This window comes from Anabas testudineus, chromosome 5, assembly GCF_900324465.2.
Source record: "Anabas testudineus chromosome 5, fAnaTes1.2, whole genome shotgun sequence".
In the NCBI taxonomy this organism is placed as follows: Eukaryota; Metazoa; Chordata; class Actinopteri; order Anabantiformes; family Anabantidae; genus Anabas; species Anabas testudineus.
The window spans coordinates 1291685-1316586 of NC_046614.1; the positions used below are offsets into that span (position 1 = coordinate 1291685).

The 24902-nt window shown below is 41.2% G+C and overlaps 1 protein-coding gene across 2 annotated transcripts in view; it reads right to left on the reverse strand.

The window, feature by feature from the left end:
• Positions 1-16610, reverse strand: part of iqsec1b (IQ motif and Sec7 domain ArfGEF 1b) — a 153189-nt gene extending 136579 nt beyond the window's left edge. Inside the window, exon 1 of one of the 2 annotated variants that reach the window (XM_026344577.1) lies at positions 16106-16610. In XM_026344577.1, the coding sequence (XP_026200362.1) occupies positions 16106-16386 (281 nt within the window). In that variant the 5' untranslated portion in view covers positions 16387-16610. The remainder of the gene's footprint in view (positions 1-16105) is intronic. The other variant, XM_026344579.1, reaches the window with a different exon arrangement.
• Positions 16611-24902: the final 8292 nt, after the last annotated feature.

Sequence of the window (24902 nt, forward strand, 5' to 3'; positions counted from 1 at the left end):
ACACACACACACACACACACACACAGGGCCTGTGGCAAAGAGAGTGGAACAGAGGAAAGGCACAGTAGCCTCAGAGCGGAGATCATTACCCTCGCAGCACTTTTATTCAGCTCATAGCTGCCCTGGAAGATTGGAATATTGCAACCACACTGTGACCCCCGAGCATTTAAAGTAGAAAAAAAGGTCAGTGTGATAGGAATAAATCCAGGTGTTCCATCATCACACTGAAAAAACAAAGCAGCATCACTTGTTTAACATTCAGTAACTTGCACAGCATGGTAGAAAAACATTTAATTAGAGGGGATTAAAGAAGTCTAATAAGTCTCATCCAATCAAAAGCAAGATCATGTGAGAATATTATATCATAGAAATATCATGTGAGATTATTTCTGAGATATTTCTATTTATATTCTTCGTCTATTTTCATTTCAAAGTTGCAAGTGTGGAAATTCAACAGAGCGCAGAGTCTGAGCTGACTGTCAGCCAGTTAACTGTGAGTGAAGCACGGCGAGCAGGAGGGGTGTTGTTCCTTGAAATGGACTGGGCTTACAAAGATTTAGTCTCTTTCCTCCTGCAGCATTAAGAGCACACACAGGTCTAAAGCAGTCCCAAGACAGAAGTCGTGGTCTTGCTCTGTTCTTTGTGTCTACATAAAAGCGTGTCTGTCATTATTGTTTCAATATTTGAACAGGTGGCTGAAGATTCTTCCTCTACCACAGTTATCCATATTTTTCTGCCACACAGCCTTCAATCGAAGCCACAATGCTAGAGAACTGTCATTTTGAGTTACATCAGCTGTCTGTCTTACACTGGACTCAAAGAGGGGTTGTACCTGATTTTTTTTACTACAAAAATGGCTGTAATGGTTCTGAAACCGAGGCAGAACCAAAGGTTTGTTAAGAACTTCATTCCACGTTTTTTACTTCAGAGCACTACTACAACAGATGTGTAGGCACAAATTTGCATGTTCATGAAAAACTAAGCAACATTAGCATTCATTTTATTTTCTCCCACCCATTAAGTCCAACCCTCGTTTAATATCCCACCACATTCGCTACTGCTAACTTTCTCTGGTAGGACAGAGTGGGTTAATCACAACTTCCTCGTTGATTATTGAGATTATTGAGACTGAGTCAAACCAGTAAAGCTGGAGGCCAAAAAAGCAAAACAAATGAGCTGAAAGACACTAAAATGCGCTGCAGAAATTAGGTGATGATTTCTTTGTGGGTTCATTTCTACAAACACCTTTCACTGTAGACGATACAGAAAGACTGATGATGCCAGTTTAATGCTTTATTTACTTTCACAGTGGCGTTTTTTCTATTTTTATTTACTGTAGATCTTTGTGTCTTCATGCCTGGAATTTTCCATTCTAAATACTGTGCTAAGCTAAGCAACATTGTTTAGGAGAAAAAATACTGTAAGCAAATATAAAAATGCAACTGAAATAAAAAACAAACTGTAATTTCTGAGTTTGCCATTTCTGGCATTATGACAACAGCGATACAGTATTATGTAACTGTAGCTGTAGTTGCTGCCATAATCCCCTCCTCCTGACAGCAAGTGCCTAAATCTAGAGCAGTGGCCTGGCATTATAAGTTCATCACAGTTCAGACTGGCCAAAGCATCAAGCGTCTGTGGTGTGGCACGGCAATCTGTGGGATTAAAGTCACAGAGATCACACCAAGGCTGCACATCTGTGCCCAGATGTCAACAGTAAAGCCAGGAACTGACTCACATGCCTCTTCAGTCTGACGTCAGAGATGACAGGAAGTACCTTAGTGTTCTTTCATTTCCTCTGCAATGTCAAGCACATGGATATGCTCCTGCCGCCTGGCTCTGGCTGTAATTTAAAAGATACTGGGTGTCTGCCCAGTGACATAAGCTGTGATTTAGGGCAGTTATAAAATAAAATTGAAATACTGATGTCTTTACAGTTTGAACCATTTTTTTGCACAAACCTCCCACCCACATTTTGCCAAGCGTTTACAATCCCAAAACATTTTAGGATTATAAACCAAACTACATGATTCAAAAAATCAAATGGAGCGCTCCATCCCCGTCCAAGATCCTGTGGTGCATGTATGATCTAGACTGCGCTAAGGATTTTTTTTTGTTCACTATGTTCTGTGGACAAAGTGTTAAAACATTTTTATTCATATGAATACAGTTTGACATACGTAGGGAGCCACTAGACACTATACTGTTTTGCTGTTTGCTAACATTTCAGTCTCTATTGTAAAACCTGCAGCTTAGCCTGAGGATATGGTTTTATCTACACAACATATGGAAGCAGACTCACCTTTAAATAATTGACATAAGTAGTGAACCACAGTTTGTACTAATTTTTGCAACATGTATTGAACAGATAGTGAAAAAGCAACATGAGGTTGATAATCCTGCAAATCCACGCATCAGATTTCCCATAGCACAGCAAACATGGTCCAAATTGTCCAGATCTACATCAGTTCAACATGTTAAATCCAAATAGGACACATGCAAAAGTGTGGGAAATGGTTAGGCTGATAGTGCTTTTTATTGGTTTCTTTGAATTCTGGACTAGGACAGATGATGTGGGAATCTAAGATGAATTGTAAATATTTACTCTTTGTGTGTCATCTAGTATTTACAGCTATTTGAAATTCATTCAAAATAAATCAAGCACTTATTCCAGGGTTAGTGGTTTGATACCCTGTTCATTGTATGATCACGACAAAGTGGCCTGTCCAACAGGAGCAACTCATACTACAGCACACAGTACAGTCCATTTAACATTTATCATAAGAATCCTGCTCCACTTTAACACTATGGTATACCAGAGACGACCAAAAGCTCCCTTTGGAATCTGCCCTGTCTTTAAGTCAACGTTCAACACATTATGACATCCGCTGAAGATGAACCAAAACAGAATAGTCCTGGGAGAGAAATAACAGTGACAGGGAGCAGAACAGGAAACTGAATGTACATCAGAATCACACCATATCAACTTTGAAACACCAGACCAGTGGAAGCTCTCAAAGGACATAGATCTAGATCTAGTAAAACTCAGAGTTTACTATCTATTCAGTTCACATTTCTCCAACATTTACCTACATACTTCATAGGCCTGCTGTTGAAATCTGTGCTGAAAAGATGCAAAGCTCCCCTGGAATTCCCTGGAATATACATTCAAGTATGGGAAGCAAAGCAAACCTATTATACTATTGAACAGGTATTAACCAAATCTTTTCATTACCTAGATTTAATTGGGAGTGAGGCTGCAGAACAGCAAAAAGGAGTGAGTCACAGCGATCTGGCAGCCAGTGAAAAAAAAAAAAACCAATAGGGTTCATCTGTCACAGAATACCGTGAGGGTTTGTCGCCAATACATGGCATTCATTATCTTGAGGACGTATTCAAGACCTCTCCACCTACAAAGATGCTGGAAAAGAAATCTAGGCTCTTGATATTTGGGGAGGTAAGGGTGCAGCTGGAAAAGACAGGGTGACGGAAGCAAGCAAGTAGGTGTCGTTTAAGCTGCAGATGCTTGCTATAATAAAGCCTCCATCACTGAATGCTTTAGAAGATGCCAATTATATCGCTCTAAAGGACGAAAACAAGCATTCTGCTGACTGTTACTATTTAGCATTCTAGTGAAGTATTTTAGGAAGGGGCTATAAATGCCGCATCACATAGCTTGACTTTGTTAAAAGAATAGACAGTGCTTAATCTATTTCAGATAATTCTGAGGTACAACTTGGAAAGTCTTGAGAGACAGTCCAGGGATCTTGAATCAATAAGAGAGTCCTTGAACTCAGTGTTTGAAATGTTTAGTTGTATGGCTGTATGTTTTAGTGGTATGGATGCTATTAACATCATGTAGGGCAAAAACAGGTCAGGTTTTTACGTAATTAGTTTGCATAGAAGCCATTAGTGTATTTATCGCAAGCTGCATTATGAGGCCTAACTCATAATGGATATGATGCCACATCTCTAAAAAGATATATATATATCGAGGTCTGAACCTGATGATTCTGAGAGTTGTTACACCCCATCAGCAATCATAAGCTCCTGGTTATGAGAGACCAAGCAAAGCTATGGCAAAACCACAAAGGTTATTAAAATTTGAATGTTGTGTTTTAATTTCTAACTGTAAGGACTATTTTATTTTTTTCCCTAAGTGCTCTACAGTTGTGTTATACACAATTAAGTTAAGTTGAGTTCATGACATACAAGTTAAACTGTTTATTAAATAGAATATATGAAACGTTCTGCGCAACACCTCTGTCTGTGTGCAATTCAATATGAAAAGTGCTCTTTCCTGCTCTTGTATAGTGTAGCTATATATTGTTATAATTTTATGTTTAGTAAATATTTTGTGTCTTTGTGATTATTCATAGCACATGTACAGTAATAATAATTTTTGGACTTTTACAACACATTACACATAATCCAAGAAGCAGAAACACACCAACGGCTTTTTACACTGAACACTTGAAGACATGACAAGAGACACTACCATGTAAGCCTGCACTCATAAACAGCAGGTGTTGGCAATTTCTCGAAGATGATGTTTTGAATGAAAAACATCTGATTTGGATACATGAGAACAAAGTCAGATCATGTCATCCTCCATCCAACCAACTTCCTTTTACGCCGAAAATCCCTCATCTTGACCATATTTCAAAAGTGCACATACACAATGGAAAACACAAAGTGTAAAATTCTGTAAAGCAGAAAGAAAGTAAAACCTTAAATACTACCTAAACACTGTTTTGCTACTAAAATAAAGTAATCAATCAACTCCAATGGGAATTCAGGAAGAACCAATATCAGGTCAGAGTGGCAGGATGTCATTGGTGCTGTACCACAAAGCCCTCACAGCAGAGAATGAGCATAATACATCTGTGGGGAGTTGACATGGTTGTTAATCAATACTACTGACTTGATAATTAACCCCTAGTCCTAACAGCCCACTAAAGTTCCCAACTTGTTGAGCAGCAAAGGTTTTAATACATTTACATTGTTCTCATGCCAAAAAAAAAACTGTCAAAAAACATGCTAATATAGACTAGAGTTATAATATAGTTGCCACCATTATTTTCACCGTTATCACTTACCTCTAAAAAACACTGAATTCCTTAGAGTGGTGCAGAGGTCATTTATTGCTAAAGACCACTTCAAATGAGCCAAACCCAGTCAGGCATATCAAACAGTGTCTTTGTAGCAGAAAATAGAACATACTGGCAGGAGGGCAGGTTGTGCAAACACCTCAGAGAGCCTCGTCAGAGCCGACAGCAGTGAGGCTGCGATCTCAACCCTTTTTACCCTGCAGATACGTCTGCGTTCCCTCTGTCGGATCAGCAGTCAGACACCCATAGGGGTTTTGTTTACTGATCGACTGCGGGTATGGCCGGCAGTGGACGGGTAAACAGCTTGCAGCACCATTCGGCAGCATCACAGAGCCATGACCAACTCCACCCGAGGACATCTCCAACACGTTTGCAACAAGGTTATGTCTGCAACAAGGTTACTTTCAAAACTGCCCTGTGGCAAAGATACAAATGACAGCAAGCTCCTCTTAACAGAAAAGCACAATTTTATTTGTCCATTTTGACTCTGTACACAATTCTAAAGCTTCTCTGTAATGTAACTGCTCTAATTGGGTTATTATTTGCATGGTTCAAAATATGATGTCCAGTCCAGTGATGACTAAACGTGTTGCATGATTTCAATAAAAAATAACCTTCTACATTGCACAAAAATTCAAGCAAAAACTTAATTAAGGCTCTTAACAATTTACGTGTGAGCAAAGTTGAGTGATTTGACAGGCTGATAGCATTTACAACAGCCCTGGACACATGCTTTGATTTTAAGCATGAGTAGTATTAAGGAATTAAAGGGAAATTATTAGTGGTGCACAGACTTTGCTGCTCCAGAGTTCATCATATTTTATATATTTTAAATGTTGGATCACTTGGTGGATTTAAATGGAACCAATAATGCCAATCTCTATTTTTCTTTCCGGATACACGGGCGACTGGGTGCACAACCACACAAACAGGTCTAAACAGCACTGAACCTGAGGTCACTGGTATGTAATAATGTGACCATGGTTTTGGAGTGAGGTTGTGAAAAGAGAGCTCAGCAATCAAACACTGCTCTTGATTTAGCAGCCAATCTTGGCTGCAACCCTCAACTGTGGACATGGCCTTTGGGTAGGTTTCAAGAGAATGAAAGAAAATCATATACAAGTTGTGGAAATAAGGTTATAAGTGGTAGAAAGACTCACTCTGGGTGACTGCGTGAGGAGTGCAGCAATCTGGGGGGACCTCAGTATTGAGCTGTGTTTCTTCACAACAACAGGTACATCTCTATAGGAAGGGTTGTTCACAAAACCTGCTGGAAAGGACTATCTATCAATAGGCAGCGGAAGAAAGGTGTGCAAAAAAGGAAGTCAGCTGTGGCTATGGGAAGAATGAACTAGAGGTGGCCTATGAGAGGAAAAAGATAGCTATGCAGTACTGGAACCGGCAGCACTGGAATTACTAAATGATGATGATCTTTTTATCAGCAAACAGCATCAACAGCAAATTAAAAGGTGCTTCTGAAAAAAATCTGAATGAAAACACAGATTGTCAGTTCGAAAACTGCCCTTTTTCTTTCTAATGAAGAATTACAGCATGTTGAGTGGAGTGATTTGGATCATTGTCTTGATCAAAATGTTTCTGTATTTACTTCATTGCTGTTATATGCTTCCACTAACCAATCATGTTTTATATATGTATATATATACTTTTGGAGGGAACTATGTGTCTAAAACAATTTATTAATGTTTGATTTTCAAAGACTTAAAGAAGCCAAAGTCATTTCAGCTACATTGAACCAGCTTCTGTTAGAGCCTGGGAAAACCCACTGGATCCTACAATAAGCTGAGTGAAAAATCTTTGCCTTTAGAGAACCTGTAGTTTTCAGTCTGCTGGATGATGTGAAATGAAATGGAACTCATCTCTCTGTGCTGTCAATACATCCATACCGGCTCTGTGGCCTCAAGGATGGTTTTGGCTCTAAGCGATAACCTGAGTAAAAACAAATATGTGGGTCATTTTAGCTATGAACAACATTTGCAATACATTTACTTTTTCAGAAACATGTAATATATGATAGACCACAGAGTCAATATCTCATTGAAAAGAAAAAGGCCTAGGAGTATTTGCAGGTTTTTTTATATTTCTTTTGAATCCCATGGGATCTGACTAGATCCCATGTTCTTGGGTTTCGTGAAGATTACTTAAATTAAGCATGATCACACAAGTATAACAACGAAAAATATCAAGATGACAGCTGAGGATCTCTATATGAGTATTTTACTCACCACTAACCTTTAGATATTCTGTACAATTGGATATATAAATATCTGATCAACAACTCAAACAATTGACAACACTTTGACAGTAGATTTGATGGATGGTAACAGTATGTAGGTTAAGTTCCTCCACTATAAATTAGACTGCCTTAATATTTTCAGTGTTTATGCAGGCTACGTCTGAATACACTATCTTGATGTCATTCAATTAACAACCTTTGCATTTACAAACTGTATTAATAAGATTTCCTATTCTCTCGATTATGGCCCTGTTCTGTGAGGATCTCAGAATGCAAACAGTGCAGGGTCTTATGCAGGATGGTCTCAAGGAACCAGTGTAAGGTGAGGAACAGATGAACACTGCCAAAAGCTCTAGGAAGCTACTGTACATTTTGAGAGCATTGATAACCAGACTAACATTCCCTGTACTGTGAGAAGGAATTGGTGCTGGTTGGGCTGATTTGTCAGCACTAGTGCAGACAGTCAGGTGATCCTGACATTGCCCATCATAATGGTCCCCAGAGTCTCATTAAGTGATGCCACTGTATGAACTCAATTTATTTTTCCTTTGAAACGGTAAAGTATTTGCAAGCATTCTGCACCGATTGCAGCCTGCAGCACGCACCTTTCTAGAAACACTTTTCTAGATAGGGTGGCTGGATAGCGTAGATTACCTTACTCCTCCACGCAGGAGACTGGGGTTCTAATCCCACTACCTTCAGTAGGGGTCCTTAGGTAAGACCTTCTTGTGCTTACCCTGCTTTGGATTAAAGTGTCTGCCAAATGACTAAATAAAAATATAGATACAGATACAGGTTAATATGTGGAATGACACAGAGGGCTAATAGTTCTAAATTTGAGAAGGAAATGATTTGTTTCCTTTTCCTTTTGTTAATCCTCTAAAGCTTTTTCTTTACCACATCGCTCTCTTATCTGTCTGGTGTAATGTAGGCTTGTAATTTATCAATGCAACTTTGTAAAAGATTGGGAAATGCTTGATTTAACACAGCAGCGCTCCCTGCTTATGCAAAAGGGGCTGAAGTATTGTTAAGGTATGATTTTAAAAAGCTATTTTAATTCAAGTAACTATGCAACTCTACAATTATGACCGGTCTCAAACACGGTGACAGCTAAGGTGTGACGTGTCGTGATGAAAAGAATCAAAAGAATCAAAACAGAGGGAAAAACTGGAAAACAAAAGTGTTTATGGCACAATGTGCGTACGTCTGTGTTAATGCTTCAACATGCATTCATTAGCATGCACAACTGTTTTTGTTTGTTGTGATTCTAATGTGCAGATCATGTCCTCCACTAAATATTCCCTGCAGCAAACACTGCGTTAATGACTAAACATACAGTATGATTCACAAGACACTGAATCAAACCAGCCAACACAGGCATCCCGCTGGAATTAACTTTAACGTGAACCAACGGGTACAGTATACTGGCACTTGCATTACTCTCTGATAACTGACATGGTGGTGGATAAAATTGCAATTCCAGGTTGTCCAACAATGAGCCTTTAGGTCCACTATGATATATTGGATGAGCAGCGGTCAAAGCCAGTCTTGATAGGTCCTGCAGCTGGCTGAGAAATGACTTCAATTCAATGATAGATGGTCCCCATTTACACACCTGATAAAATCGTAGAGAAAAATGTTATCATCTGCTCTCAAATGGATGGTGCCAGGGGGAAGCACAGTTTGAAGTTATCCAGCCGGGTGAATACCAATACTGTTCTACACAATGAATGCTATGGGCAAGCAATAAATGTGTAAACAAGTGAACAGTGGTGCTTAAATTAATAATCAGGGAAAATATTTTACAGTGCATTCAAATAACCTATGAAGACTGTGATTCTCCAAGATTTGCCACAAATTTGGCCTGATTTTAGAATTAGTCTGGGATAACTCAGGTTAAAATTGGACTTAATCCAATAAAATAAGTGTCTGCCCAGTTTACAAGACACTGAACTTGTAGATAAGTTGATATCCCACCTCGTTGACTCAATAACAAACCAAAAATGTTTGAATTCTGAACCAAGAACAGACCAAAAATGTAGTTTTAAAACTAAACGTCGTCCAACCTAAACAACCTTATAGATTGTCTGTCTCTACCCTGTCATATGACCCACAGGAGCATCATCTCACAAACTAGGGACTGAAAGCTGCCTAAGACTTTTAAAGACTGGAATACTGGCCAAGCATGTCCAACATTTTTATTCTTGAAAAGTCTTTGAGGAGCACACACCAGCAACTACAGTAAGTAGATGAATGACTAAGAGGTTAACAACTGGAGGTTCTGGCGCTAGACAAACAAATGCAAAGTTATCACTTGTTGAAGACAACGTGGACTGTAGGGCCTACAGAGCGAATATACATGTACATATTGAAAGTGAGTGACTCTACTCTTCCTTTTCGGTCTTTCCATCCACAAAAGTTGTGGATATTATTTGGTACATTCTACTTTGGTATTATCTCTGTTGATGTATCAAGTGTGTTGAGGTGATACCAAAAGATCATCTGAAAACAAAGCAGACAAGTTGTGGCGACTAAACGCCAAATTATTTCTTAAATTCTCTGGATTTTTTCAGCACTGTGTGACACAACATTTATTCAATATCCTCCATTGTTCCTGCATGTTTCTGCAGTTTCATGTGATATTGCTACAGCAACAGTCTACACTGAAGTATATATACTATATTTGCAATGGAAACCAAAGTACCTGTTAGCAAAATTAAGTACAGTTGAGTTGAGTTGAGTCAGTACCATGAAGCGGGAAAATTACTATTTGTAAAATAAAATAACTTCAGGTGAAACAGCTGTTACTATGGCGATGAGTTGCTGATGTCAAATATCAAACATGACTGTTACAGGACCGTCATCATCATGGTTAATAATAAACATGATTAACACTGTGGAACAGTCATGGATTTAAAAACACACACACACACTGAAATAGGTTGGTGATTTTGTGTGGGAACCCTCCGTTCAGCTCAACCTCCTCACCAATGCAGACTCTGTGATTCTGTTCTTCCTTTGCGTCATAGTTACCATGACTGCTAAAGTTTGCTTAACTATAAGACAATATAGCATCCTGACAACACAAACTACCTTTGGTAGAAAATATACATACCATAAAATAAATACCATATCAAAGTCCTCGAACCGTCGACTTCCACAGAAAAGCTGTTACTGGCAATTAATCAGTCAGAAAATCGTTCAACTATGCTTTTCAGTCATTTTTTCTCAATCAATGCCAAGTGCTGCTTAGTTTCAGTAAAGTCAGTCCTGCTGGGTTTTGAACCAGCGGCTTGTTTCACAGTTTTCTAACAAGTTATCAACAAAACAATTAAATGAGAAAATAATTGGCAAAATAATGACAATTTGATATATTATTCTGTGAAGGAGCATGACACCGGGAAGATGCTGGCAGCATGTTTTCTCTTTTTTCACTGTCCAACAGAGACATCATGTAATACACTACTACAACAATGCACCAACAAGGAAGACAGCTGAAAGCAAATGGTACATGTTTCCATGAATTCAGCATATTGATAAGGACTGCACATATTGCGTATGGGGAGATATGTGACTTTGTCTGTGTACAGTGTCAACTCGACTTACCTTTCAAATTACACTCATACTGTAGAGCAACAGCATCTTGGCAGGATTTCAAGAAAGTAATTGCAATTTGTACCGATCTGCTCCAGTACACACTATCCAGAGCTCCCACGCTGCCATGCGCACTGCCAGTGGCCCACACTCACAGGAATCAGATATAATATTTCAAGGGAAAAGTCACAACTAATTTAGATAGTCTATCTACGTGGATTCTTAAAGAATCTGAGTTTAAAAACCTTCATTAACTTTTCCCCAGTGCACGTATAATTCCAGTTCACATTACATGTGAACAAACTAAATCCATTTCTTCCATATCAGATGCAGGACATTTGCAGATGTGGTCCACGATGTAATTCATATCCAACCTCTGATGGACAGATAAATAGGCTTAAAATTATTTGGACATTTATCAGGTGAGATTGGAAGGAACATAAAGTCAAGCAGTTTCTGGGGAAATTGTGAGATTTGACCATTGCACTGTTGTTCCTGTAAGCATGTGGCTCACATTTCAGTTCATGTGACCATGTGTGGTTAGTATATTACATTAGAGATACATATTTGAGATGGTATCCAACTTTCATTTAACGCTGTATTCTCTTTTACATGTTGTTTTTTGTGTTCAGTGTATGATCATTTATGCTTTCACTTTGGATTTGCAGATTGATTCATGTCTCATTAGTATCTGTCTTCCAATGCCTCTCCAGATTGGGTGATAAATCACTAGATTATGCACATTCTGATCTACAGATTGCATTGACTCTCCTGCAAGAATAACTACAGATAACCACGGCAGATACCTACCACAAAACTACTATAAAGAACACACTGTATACAAGATGTTACATATTTAAAGTAAACCTCCCATGAATATTTCATTCCGAAATGTATTCTCCTTTTGAAAGTGTATTTATTCTTCTCATCTTCTGTATTCAAAAGGAAGCCTGTCGAACCAGCCTCAGGCTTCAAAATCTACACTGTTCACTGTGTGAAATGTATTTCTGCTTTGGTTTTAAATGCATCACAAACAGTGCATATTTCACTGCTTGCCCACAGCAACTGTGGCATATGTGCTTACTCATAAAGTCAAAACTTTGTTATATTCCTGACCAATGTCCATATGTCCTCTAGCACTGTTCATTTTTCCCACTCCTGATTCTCTGTGTAGTGTGTGCAGCTGACCAGCGAGCCGTTTTATCCTGCAGCAACTCACACACACACAAACACGTAAACTCGCTGATACGATGAAGCCTTGAATCCAGGTGTTAAATAAATACCCTTACAGGACAGCTTTAAGTGTGTTATTGTGATGTTTGTAACGTGTCTCACACCTTTCTCAGCAAAAGGTGTAAAGTTCAGCCAATTCAATATGGCTTTAGAGCTTTACAGAAACTACTGCATCTGCTCCGCAAAGCATGGACTGTAAGGCTGAACCAAGGTAAAACTGAAAAATTCAATATGCCTTTCCAAATTAAGATAATTCTAAATCCCACTGAGATATTTAACATTTCTAATAACCAAAACCCTTTTTTACTTTAGCTTTACAAAAGAGGCAAGTCTAAGAACGTCACCGAGGGTTCAGACATGTCTGGAATATCATCAGGACCAGGATGGACTGAAAACTGAAAGAATGACTTCCGAACTTCAGTGGAGGATACACTACAATAATGTACAATGAAGACTCTACCCCACTCGTAGTTTTATTGGAGGGAAGCTGTAGTTTTTTTAAATGTACCTGAAATGTTTTTTTTGTTGTCAAAGAACAATGAAGGACAAGCTTGATGCATTATGTTGCTGATGCTGATGGAACAGAGGTGTGATCTTAAGATTCTTTCTACAGTCAAAAGATTGTTGTACGTGGATTCACAGGATTAACAATGTGCAACAAATGTGCCTGTGTTTCCGTGTCCACTGAAACCGACCTCAGCTGGTTAGATGTTATTCACCCAAACTCCTCATTGGTCAGGACCCAACTAAAGAAAATACGTCCACTCCCAACATGAACACAAGGTCAGGCTGAAAGAATCAAGGGAAACATGGCTAAAAGCAGATTATCAGACTAGCTTAGAGACAGCTGGATGGAAACTGATTCATGACCGTGACACCAAAAATTCCCCCTTTACTGCAAAGCTGCTGCCTACACACACAGCTGGATTACCAGCTGGGAAAGAGGGACAACTGGTCCCATGGGCCTGACCGCCAATGGTAAAACACTCTCGGCTTCACTATATCACAAGTGTTTATTTGATCATTTGATTACAGTCATAATCTAACAGGGGCCCAGAAGCTACATTGTGCCCTTAGCCATGAAACCTTTCAATTCTGTCCACACATACCATTTGATTTCACTGATCTTCCTAAAAACCTGCCGGCCGTTACATACATACATTGAATGATGCAGCCCAGTGACCCTGGACGATAATGTTACAAAAACTGTCAGAGGAATCATTCATACAGTAGCTCAGTGCTCAGGTCTGGAGATCTACCAGCACACACGAGCCTGACCTTGATAACAGCTGTGTGAGTCTGACTCGAGAACTTTAACAGACAAATAAAGCACAGAGTAAACAGAGAATAGCAGCTCCACCACAGTGGATTAGCTCATAAAGCAGAGTGTGGTGGGAACAACATGCTCCCACTCTATCAAAACAGAAACAACACCTCGGAAATCTGCTCAAATCTCCCAGCAGCCTCCTCTCACTCACTTCTCTGATTACCTGGAGCAACAGTGTGACCTGTCATGCTGCGTGCTGATTGACATTATACTCTTTGTACTGTAGGTGTGTGTGAGTGTGTGTGTGTCAGAGGGCCTGGGAGGATCACTGCTCCCTCATTGGCCCTCCGGTCAAGGCCAGGACTGTATGCTGACTGTGGTCAGCACAAAAAAAGAACAGCTGACGTGGCCCAACTGTTGACAGAACACAGGGGACAGTAGTCCCTCTCAGCTGTGTGCACACAGGAAGCTCTTAACTATAACATTTGTTTTGTTTTGTTTTTTTACCACATGTGAAGAGAACTTCAAACATGAACCTCTGTGCTCTCTCAATCAGGTGCTAAAACGCCGGACTAGGATGGAAATGTCCTGAGAGCCCGGCTCCCATCCCCTGCTCCGCACTGATAACTATTAATAGCCCCGTGCAAACGATGAGTGAGCAAGTATGATAATGATGTCATAGGTTGAAAAGGCAAACAAAATAAAAAGCACCAGTTTGCTGCAGATGCAGTTTTCCAGAGCAAAAATACATTTTGTGAAGGCAGTACTTTCAGCACTACTGCATCTCTTTGACTATATGTTGGACTGTAATGTGTCTGTACTCACAGAGGAGGACAATGCAGGGAGTGAGGGAAACTATGACGGGTACACAGTCGACGTACATCTGCCGTCCAATGTTACTCTAATATCTAATATCCAAGACTTTAATACTGGACTGACAGGAGTTTTATATCACTTACTGTGCGTGCTAACGTATGTGGACAGCGAAACCACTTTATAGAAAAAAAGAAAAACTCATTTACATTTAACTTTACAGTTATTATCTATCATTAGATCCAGTCATCGTCACATTCGATGCTACTGTCCGACTGCACTTGGTAAGGAAAGTGAGACAACATCATTTCCTGTTGGCACTTTAGTTTTTGCAAAGAGAAGTGTCGTCCTCTGAGAAACAGATTCAAACAATACTGTTTCAGGACTGAAGTGGATTGTTTTTGATTTTGGCCACCTTTGACTATCTTTACAGAGTATCCCAAGAGTTAGCTAAGTGACGTGAATGTATCCACGTGACAGGTACAAGCTGGGATTTTATTGACTAAACTATTCGTAAAAAAAGAAATAAATCATCAAATTGCTTCATAGTGAAAAGAATTTCTGTGCAGCCCTATTTGAAATACTGAGCTGTTTACTGTGCTTCAAACCTGCGTGCATTAATACCTACAAGAACCAGAACTGCATCTGAAGCCGGCTGAGAAAATCCTGACAAAATGACCCTCAGTAGGTGGTGTGTTCATGTTGCAAATTTCATTACACGAAAGCCCAGAATTAGGTCAACATGAACCTGGTAAAGAAGCTGGAAACAGAACAAGTGTGATGAATGACAGGCAGTGACAGTGAAGCGTGATCCACACTAGATGCATATGGAGCCATTATCTAAAGGTCCTAACGTTTGCACACAGTAGTGAAAATGATGTGTGTCAAGACAAAGTAAAAAAAATCAATGTGATTTATCAATAATCAGAAAGTATTCCTTGCTGCAAGTGGGGAGCTGAGAAAACAGAAAGCTGCTTCAAAGCCTTTGGTAGCGTGGACATGTGAATAAATAATTACACAACACCACAGGAGACGATCCATGTGGCTCAAAGCTTCATAAAGCCCCTTAAATACAGGACAAACTGCACTGCTCCAACACAAATATCCACAGTCTGCATGGATACTGTACATGTACTCATATCCTATTAAACAATTAACCCTAACTATGCTTTGGCAACCTTGATGGACCGTTTCCGAATCATGTGTGATAGAAGCTCTGGAGGGCGGCTCTCCAAACCAACTACGTCGTTCCACATTAAAAGCCTCCCACCCCAAGGTGGTGAGAGAAACAAGTTCAAGTCAACGCTGCAGTAAATCCCATCATTATTCTGTGGCCTAATGAAAACATGTAGCACATAAATGACAGGCTGCATAAGCTCAGCACCAAGGATGCGTAAACTTGTTTTGTCACAACGCCACAACAGACGGCGCGCGATTTCCTGTCCTGTCACAATAAAAACAAAGTCACACCCACTGATGGTCTAGTGCAGTTTGTGCTCTCCTCAGTATAAAACCCATTGGTTATACACCATACAGTGCTGTACAGTGAGCCTAACGGAATCCATATTACGCAATACGCGTGTAAAGCGTGTGTGTCCGTGTGCGCGCGCGCGCCACAAATAAACCCTAATGATGTCCAAATGACGCGTATCATTAAAAATGTGATACAGGGTAAAGTAGCAGAGAAGTGGCCGTTTGGTTTGAACCGGGTGGGGGTGGGGGGGGGGGGGGGGGGACTCAGATAAACAGAGACCTGGTACGAACGGGGAGGAATAAACTTTGACAGCGCCCTGTTCAGCCACACCATGTGGCACGGATTGACGGCCAACTTACTTTTCCTGCATGATATTCTCCTTGATGGCTCCCAGGGTGGAGTGGTTGCCCTGCTGGAGCCTGCAGGTGGCCAGGTGCCGCTGGTGCTGATCTTTTAGACAGGCGTTTTCCTTGCAAAGATCCGTTACTTGGAGCTCCAGCTCTTCAATCCGGACCCTCTGCTTCTCCAGCAGCCCCTGCTGAGTCTCGATGATCTTATTCAGCTCCTTTAGATACTCCGCCGCCTTGCTCGGGTTCTCTGTTGGGTTCTCCATCTCGTAAAAGCCCCGTTGCCCGTCCATGAAGGCGATATCCAAACAAGAAGAAACGCACGTCTCCTTCTCTCTCTCTCTCTCTCTCTCTCTCACACTCACACACACACACACACACACCCCTCAGTAGTAGTAACACCGACCACTGTCAAATCCACAGATCCTCCCTCGCTCCGACATGGCTGGGTTGTCGACTAGTGGCAGCTTAAGCTGTGAACTTGGCAGGTTTGGTGCGCTGCTCTACGGAGACGCCGCCGCGTCCACAAGCTCTGCGCCGCAACAGCCTAACTAACCTCCAACCAGCCGCTCAGTGCCTGGGAAAATCATTTAACTCTTTCAGGGCTGGAAGTTCAGCAGCGCTCCGTGTGCGCGCCAGCCGCCTCACTCCAGGTCCGGGTCTAGGTGTTTTGCTTTTCTTTCCCAGCGCACAGACAGTTTTGTTTTGCATCTACAGTACGCATACTCAACAGGTAGGCTGAGTTTCAAGGGGACAGAAGGAGAGAGCTGCACACTTCAGCAGATTTCAGTGGGACATGGTGCAAGCATGAAAACGGCATTTTCCTCTCAGCCCAGTGTCTGGTTGATCAAAGGAAGTTTACAAGAACGCTCCAACTAAGAATTCAAATGTTCAAACTAATTTCGAACTATTTCACACATTTCTTTTATTATTTGTAAAAAGCATGGACGGATGATCTGCTGGGCCACTACAACTTTATTAACCTGTATCCATCTGATAAAGTATGTAACCTCCAGTGGTCTGTTTTTAGGAGCAGCCTGTATGCTGTCCTGAACTAGGAATCTTGAAAACTGTCATCATCATTTTGCATAACTGCACAACTGTTTAATGAGTGCTTAGGTTTTGTTAAAGGCGGCTACGTTAAGCTGCTATCAGAAATAATACAAATAGATCCTTTTAAAGAGCTGAATGAGGGAACTAATCAGAAAACTGAAGTCATTTTTCACATGACTGACTTGTTTCATTCCCATGGGGCTAAACTGCATAAAACATGTTTAGTGTCATATTTGCTTCTCGGTGCTGATGTCCTTCACACCTGTGTGCTGTTGAATACTCCATGGTCTTACTACTGCAGTACATTAAAGCACAGTCAGGTATGGGTAGCCCTGCTTGTCTTTACTGGATGCTGTTTACACATAGTAAGATGTTGTGTGGCACTAAACAGAGTTTTTTCTTTTTTAGCTGTTAGACAGTAGAAATGTGATAGAAAGTGTTAAAGAAGACAGTGGTGCCCTCCTGTTCTCTACCACACCTTCGTATGGCTGACACACAGCAGCTTCAACATCTGTCCTCTGCATGTGAAACAACTTGTGCCAATATCCAGGGCAAATGAAACTCTCTCATCCATCTGTGGGTCGCAGGAGAAGAAGTGATATAATCTGCAAATTATAGGTCAAATGTGCTGTACATTGTAAATAGACAAGGGGCTCCTACCTAATCACTAAATGCTTAGTCCTAAAGTTAATGAAGATACTTTTTGAGGTGCTGTTAATCACTTCAAGCTAAAACCATGTTTCTGTGGCTGTATACCCAGAGAGGCAGAACACGGATGAAGCCTGTCATTACCCCCAACAGTCCCACATGTTGTAGCTGCTGGCTGGTTCTGCCACACAGTGATTGCCCTCTAGTGGTTTCCTGTGTTCATAACACAGTCAGTCAGCAGTGATGCTGGTGGCTGCTGATGATGTTTGACAACTCTGAATCATATCGCTGTACCTGACTCATAAAGGGCTTTGAGCTATAATCTTCATTATAAGGCACAGATTTAATCTCGTCCTGTTTGGTAAATGCAGGGGTGTAGCAGCTCAAGGGAGGAAGAGTCTTCTTCTCACATTGTCCACTGACAGAAACGGTGCAGCAGGATAAATCCTCTGCCGTCACCTGCCAACCACTTTGATGCACCATATCTCCGTCAAGGAAGTGGAGAGCGATAATGTGCATAATTCACCGAAAAGATTCTGTGATCTTTTGTTGTAGAAATCTTCAAAGCGTAGGAGAGAGCAGAGACAGAGAGGGAATGGTAGAAAAGGAAGATTTTCCCCCTTTTTTATCAGAAGTTATTTATAGACACTCAGGGTATTCTGTTGCCTTCTGATGAAATAGCTCTGTATTGTGGCAGTTCTCTACGAACATGGCCAAATGCTCATACAGTGTCCAGCTGATCCACAGCTGAGTATTTTCTTCTGCTTTGGTCCACATTGAATATTCAGCTGTATGTGAGAATGCAGGTTCACAAAAGGCCAATGTATCAAAGGTTTGTACAGTAACAGTGACAGCAGCAGCAGTAATGCTAGATCCCATATGTCCTTCAAGATGAAAGAAAGAAGCACTCAAGTTGCTCAAGTGTTCACCTCATACACCACCGTAGACACAGACACAGATAAAGGCTGAGGGTGGAGCTGGAAAACACACATGGGAGTTTTTGTTATTCTTACCAGCTCACAGCTTGTGAATCCATTTGCCCTCTGTGAGATCCTATCTTTCTTCATGGTTTAGGACGCGGGGATGGCCGCCTTCACAAAAACTTCAGCCGAGCATCTCCTTCCCTCACTGCATCAACAAAGTCTTGTCAAGTCTCTGACGGCTCAGTTGTGAAGTTTTTATGGTCTTAGATTAATTTTTTTTACCTCAGGTGGCTAGTTAGAATTTAATATCCACCCTATCAGTCTCAACATGCACAACACTAGTTGTTCTCATTTGAAGACTTTGAACTTGAAATAGTGAGTTAAATGAATCTGCTGCTGTGAGTTAAGTCAAGTCATTGAAACATTACATTTGAAAGACGCACGATCCAGGATCCATTTACCTTTTTATCCAAAGTCTTTTAACAAATGGGTTGAGAGGAGCAGAGCAATGGTTGCCCGTGCACTGTAAATAGAGGCTCCAGTGGGAGTGGGGGTACAGCAGGGTGGGCGGGGTGTGTGTGTGTGTGGGCGGGTGGGGGGGGGTAGAAAGCCAGTGTTGATAATTTACCAAGGTCATCTAAAGAAACCTGAAATATGCTATTAGCTTTATTGGCATTGTTGTTACAGTTGTCACCATAAATAACAGGCCCTCTTCTTCTTCTCTTTCGGCTTTTCCCATCAGGGGTCGCCACAGCGAATCATCCTTTTCCACCTAAATCTATCATGAACATCTTCTACCCTAACACTAGCCAACCTCATGTCCTCTGTTAAGACATCCATATATCTCCTCCTTGGTCGTCCTCTAGCCCTCCTGCCTGGCAGCTCCATCTCCAACATCCTTCTACCAATATATTCACTATCCCTCCTCTGAACATGTCCAAACCATCTCAGTCTGGCCTCTCTGACTTTGTCGCTAACACAGGCAACGTGAGCCGTCCCTCTGATGTACTCGTTCCTTATTCTGTCTAACCTGGTCACTCCTAAGGAGAACCTCAACATCTTCATCTCTGCTACCTCCATCTCAGCCTCTTGTCTCTGTCTCACTGCTACCGTCTCTAACCCATAGAGCAGAGCTGGTCTCACCACTGTCTTGTACACCTTTCCTTTGAGTCTTGCTGACATTCTTCTGTCACACAACACTCCTGACACTTTCCTCCACTCGCTCCAACCTGCCTGCACTCGCCTCTTCACCTCTTTTCCACACTCTCCATCACACTGAACTGTTGACCCCAAGTACTTAAACTCCTGTACCTTCTTCACCTCAGCCCCCTGTAACCTAACATTTCTACCTTGATCCCTCTCGTTCAGACACATGTATTCTGTCTTACTACGACTGACCTTCATGCCTCTTCTTTCCAGAGCAAACCTCCACCTCTCCAGCTGTTCCTCCACCTGTTCTCTACTCTCACTGCAAATTACAATGTCATCCGCAAACATCATTGTCCAGGGTGATTCCTGTCTGACCTCATCTGTCAGCCTGTCCATCAACATAGCAAACAAGAAGGGACTCAAAGCTGATCCTTGGTGTAGTCCCACCTCCACCTTGAACTCCTCTGTCTGACCTACAGCACATCTCACCACCGTCATACTTCTCTCATACATGTCCTGAACTACTCTGACGTACTTCTCTGCCACTCCCGACGACCTCATACAGTACCACAGCTCCTCCCTCGGCACCCTGTCATATGCCTTCTCTAAATCCACAAAGACACAATGTAGCTCCTTCTGACCATCTCTGTACTTTTCCATCAACATTCTCAAAGCAAAAATGGCATCAGTGGTGCTCTTACGGGGCATGAAACCATACTGCTGCTCACAAATCTCCACCTTCTTCCTAAGCCTGGCTTCCACTACTCTTTCCCACAGCTTCATTGTGTGGCTCATCAACTTTATTCCTCTATAGTTGCTGCAGTTCTGCGTGTCACCCTTGTTCTTAAAGATCGGAACCAGAACACTTCTCCTCCATTCCTCAGGCATCTTCTCACTCTCTAGAATCCTATTGAACAAACTGGTTAGAAACTCCACTGCTGTCTCTCCTAAGCACTTCCACACCTCCACAGGTACGTCATCAGGACCAACAGCCTTTCCACTCTTCATCCTTTTCAGAGCCTTCCTAACCTCATCCTTTCCAATCTCTGCTATTTCCTGCTCCACAACATCAACATCTTCCTCCCTTCTTTCCCTGTCATTTTCCTCGTTCATCAGCTCCTCAAAATACTCCTTCCATCTTTTCTGCACACTCTCCTGGGTTGTTAGTACCTTTCCATCTCTGTCCTTAATCACCCTTACCTGTTGCACATCCTTCCCATCTCTATCTCTCTGTCTGGCTAGCCTGTACAAGTCCTTCTCTCCTTCCTTTGTGTCTAACCTGTCATACAGCTCATCGTAAGCTTTCTGTTTGGCCTTTGCCACCTCCCTCTTCACTCTACGCTGCGCTTCCTTGTACTCCTGTCTACTTTCCTCAGTCCTTTCTACATCCCACTTCCTTCTAGCTAACTTCTTCCTCTGGACGCATTCCTGTACTTCCTCATTCCACCACCAAGTGTCTTTACCTTCTTTCCTCTTTCCAGATGACACACCTAGCACCTTCCTACCTGTTTCCCTGATAACTTCTGCTGTGGTTTCCCAGTCATCTGGAAGCTCATCCTGACCACCCAGAACCTGTCTCAACTTCTGCCTGAATTCCTCACAAGTTTCTTCATTCTTTAGCTTCCACCACTTGGTCTTCTTCTCTGTCTTCCCTCTCTTCTTCTTCCTGACCTCCAGAGTCATCTTACACACCACCATGCGGTGCTGTCTGGCTACACTCTCTCCTACCACCACTTTGCAGTCACTAACCTCTCTCAAATGACCTCGTCTACATAGGATGTAGTCCACCTGCGTACTCCTACCTCCACTTCTGTATGTCACTCTATGTTCCTCTCGCTTCTGGAAGTAAGTGTTGACTACAGCCATTTCCATCCTCTTAGCAAAGTCCACCACCATCTGTCCTTCCGGAATCCTTTCCTTTACACCAAACCTGCCCATCACCTCCTCATCACCTCTGTTGCCCTCACCAACATGCCCATTGAAGTCTGCTCCAACAACAACTCTCTCTCCTCTGGGGATACTCTCTATGACCTCATCAAACTCACTCCAGAATCTCTCCTTCTCTTCTAACTCACAGCCAACCTGTGGCGCATACCCACTGACTACATTCATCATCACCCCTTCAATTTCTAGCTTTATGCTCATCACCCTGTCTGAGACTCTTTTCACCTCTAGAACACTGTTCACGAACTCCCCGTTCAAGATCACTCCTACCCCGTTTCTCTTCCTATCAACACCATGGTAGAACAGTTTGTATCCTCCTCCGATACTACGTGCCTTGCTGCCCTTCCACCTTGTCTCCTGCACACACAGAACATCTACCTTTCTTCTCTCCATCATGTCTGCCAGCTCTCTGCCTTTCCCTGTCATCGTACCAACGTTAAGAGTCCCTATTCTGAGATCTATGTTCCTGCCTTTCCCCTTCTCTCTCTGACCACGAACCCTTCTGCCTCCCCTCTTTCTTCGACCAACAGTAGTCAAATTTCCACCGACACCCTGTAGGTTAACAGCATCGGTGGCGGTCGTTGTTAACCCGGGCCTCGACCGATCCGGTATGAAAGTCTTGTGAATGATTCGCATGGTTATTTTGGCAATTTTTACGCCGGATGCCCTTCCTGACGCAACCCTCTCTATTTATCCGGGCTTGGGACCGGCACAGAAGTCACTGGCTTGCAACCCCTATGGCTAGATTATAAATAACAGGCCCTCAAATGTCTATAACATCACAATTTGGGAGGGGCCAGAGGATTTGACAACAGCAGCTTCATTTGACCAGGGGTTTAGTGCCCGTTTAAAAATTTTTTTTTTTTAGTTTTTAGTTTTTTTTTTTTTTAATTTTTCAGAGTGCAGACTTAAAACTCATCAGAAACTCTTAATTTTTGCATTTTGAAAGCATTCATAATGTGAACATATGAAATTACACACATTGAATAGTTTCCAATCACAAAAATAATAACAGGAAAACCATTATAAAGATTAAATTAACTTTCGGTGCATTCAAGATGTCGCTTAAATTAAATTTCTAGCAAACTCAACATGAGGAGGTTTACAGTGCAGAAAGATTTGTTGTGATTTAGAATTTTGCCAGAGATGCTTCCCACACATTAAAACCTCTAAAATGCATCTAAAATGCCCCTTAACAAAGTAAACACTTTTTAAACTATACATAACTGTATTATAAATAAATGATAAAATGATGTAAAGCTGAATACTTAAACTGTAGAGTTTGACTAATCAATCATCATAATCAACTGAAATCAACAAGATTGAAGCCACCAGACTGGACAAATAATTAAAAAAGACTAAATTATAATAAATTCTATAATTATTATATGTATAATTATTTATAATATATATATATATATATATTTATAAATTATAAATTAAATAAAATGACATAAATTCACTGGTTATCAGTCCTTATTTCTGAGCATTAATAACTGTGCTTATCTTCACACAAATGCCATCAGCTGCAGTAATGTTTCAGTCATCATCAATAACTCTCTAATTACTGGCATCAACAATAAAAGAGTTGTCAAAGTACTAAGGAAAAAAAACTAGCAGGACAGAAAATAAGATTAATATAATGAATAAGACTAATTGGACATAATCACAATGAGGGTGTAACAGCAACATAGTAATCAGTTTATACATTCACCTTTAATCTGCATATTATTAAATCTACTTGGAGTCTGGGCTACAGTAGAGAAATTATGCACACTCCAATTTCTATTTTAACATGCGACGCACAGTACGTGCATACAATATGGTTGCATGATCCTTTCTTTTCCATATTGTGTTTGTATGTTTCTATTGTGTTGACCCCTGGGCTCCATTACTCCACTATGGGACTGGATGCACTGTCGCATACATAGCATTATTTCAATAACACAAGCGTTATAAGGTTGTACTGACCTTGAAATTCTGGTCTGTGCTTTGAATGTACTTTGGATGTTACTGAAGAACTAATCTCAGTAAAACAGAAATTGAATTAGAGAATTAGCTTGGACTTCTATTTCTTAAACCAATTAAAAACACTTGGACCCATCATGCCTAGTGTTTACTGTAAAAGCCTGTGGGGGCAGTGCTATGATCTGGGGTTGCTGCAGTTGGATAAGGTCCAGGTTCAGCAACGTTATGTGTACAAAGAATGAGGTCAGCTGACTACCTGAATATACTGAACGACCAGGTTATTACAGCTGTGGATTTTCTCTTTCTTGATGGGCAAATTCCAAGATGACAATGTCAGGATTCATCGAGCTCAAATTGTGAAACAGTGGTTCAGGAAGCAAGACACATCATTTTTAAACATGGACTGGCCACCATAGAGTCCAGACCTTTACCCCATTGAGAATCTTTGGGATGTGCTGGAGAAGGTGTTGTGCAGTGGTCAAACTCTCCCATCATCAATACAAGATCTTATAGCTAATTGAAACGATAACACTGTGATTGCATGCTGTAATGAAAGCTAAAGGTGATCCAACAAAATATTAAAATGTGTGCTGGATGCTGTGTCAGCACGTCTTTGTGCTTTCTTTAAATTGGTATACTGAAGGGAGATGTAAATGTATAGCTGTGATTCTTTTCTCATTTTATTATTATCATCTTAAAAAGACTAAAACCAGTAATGAATTGAGCTTGCTGACAAGTCTGAGGAGTGCAGAATTATAGGTTGGCAACACGTTACCAAAGCAAGCCAGATTTTATGGTCCCTGAACTCTACTGCACAGATGAACAGCAGTCTGCCCGGTGATGTTCTTTCATTTGACCGGGGTGTAGGTGCTCATGGGTTAAGATCTGCTGAATGTGAAGAGTTTGTCTGTGCAGAGTGGAATTCTAACCTGTTCCTTCATGAGTCCAAGTGGATCTTTGTGGCAGATGTAACAAAATTCCCCCCAGGTCTTGACCTCTGTTGCGATATTGCCTTGATGACAATGGGATAGATGTGAGGTCATAGTGAGCTTGACCTTTGACACCTCACCACTAAAATCAAATCAGATTTTCATTGCATCCAAATGGATGTTTGTGTTAAAGTT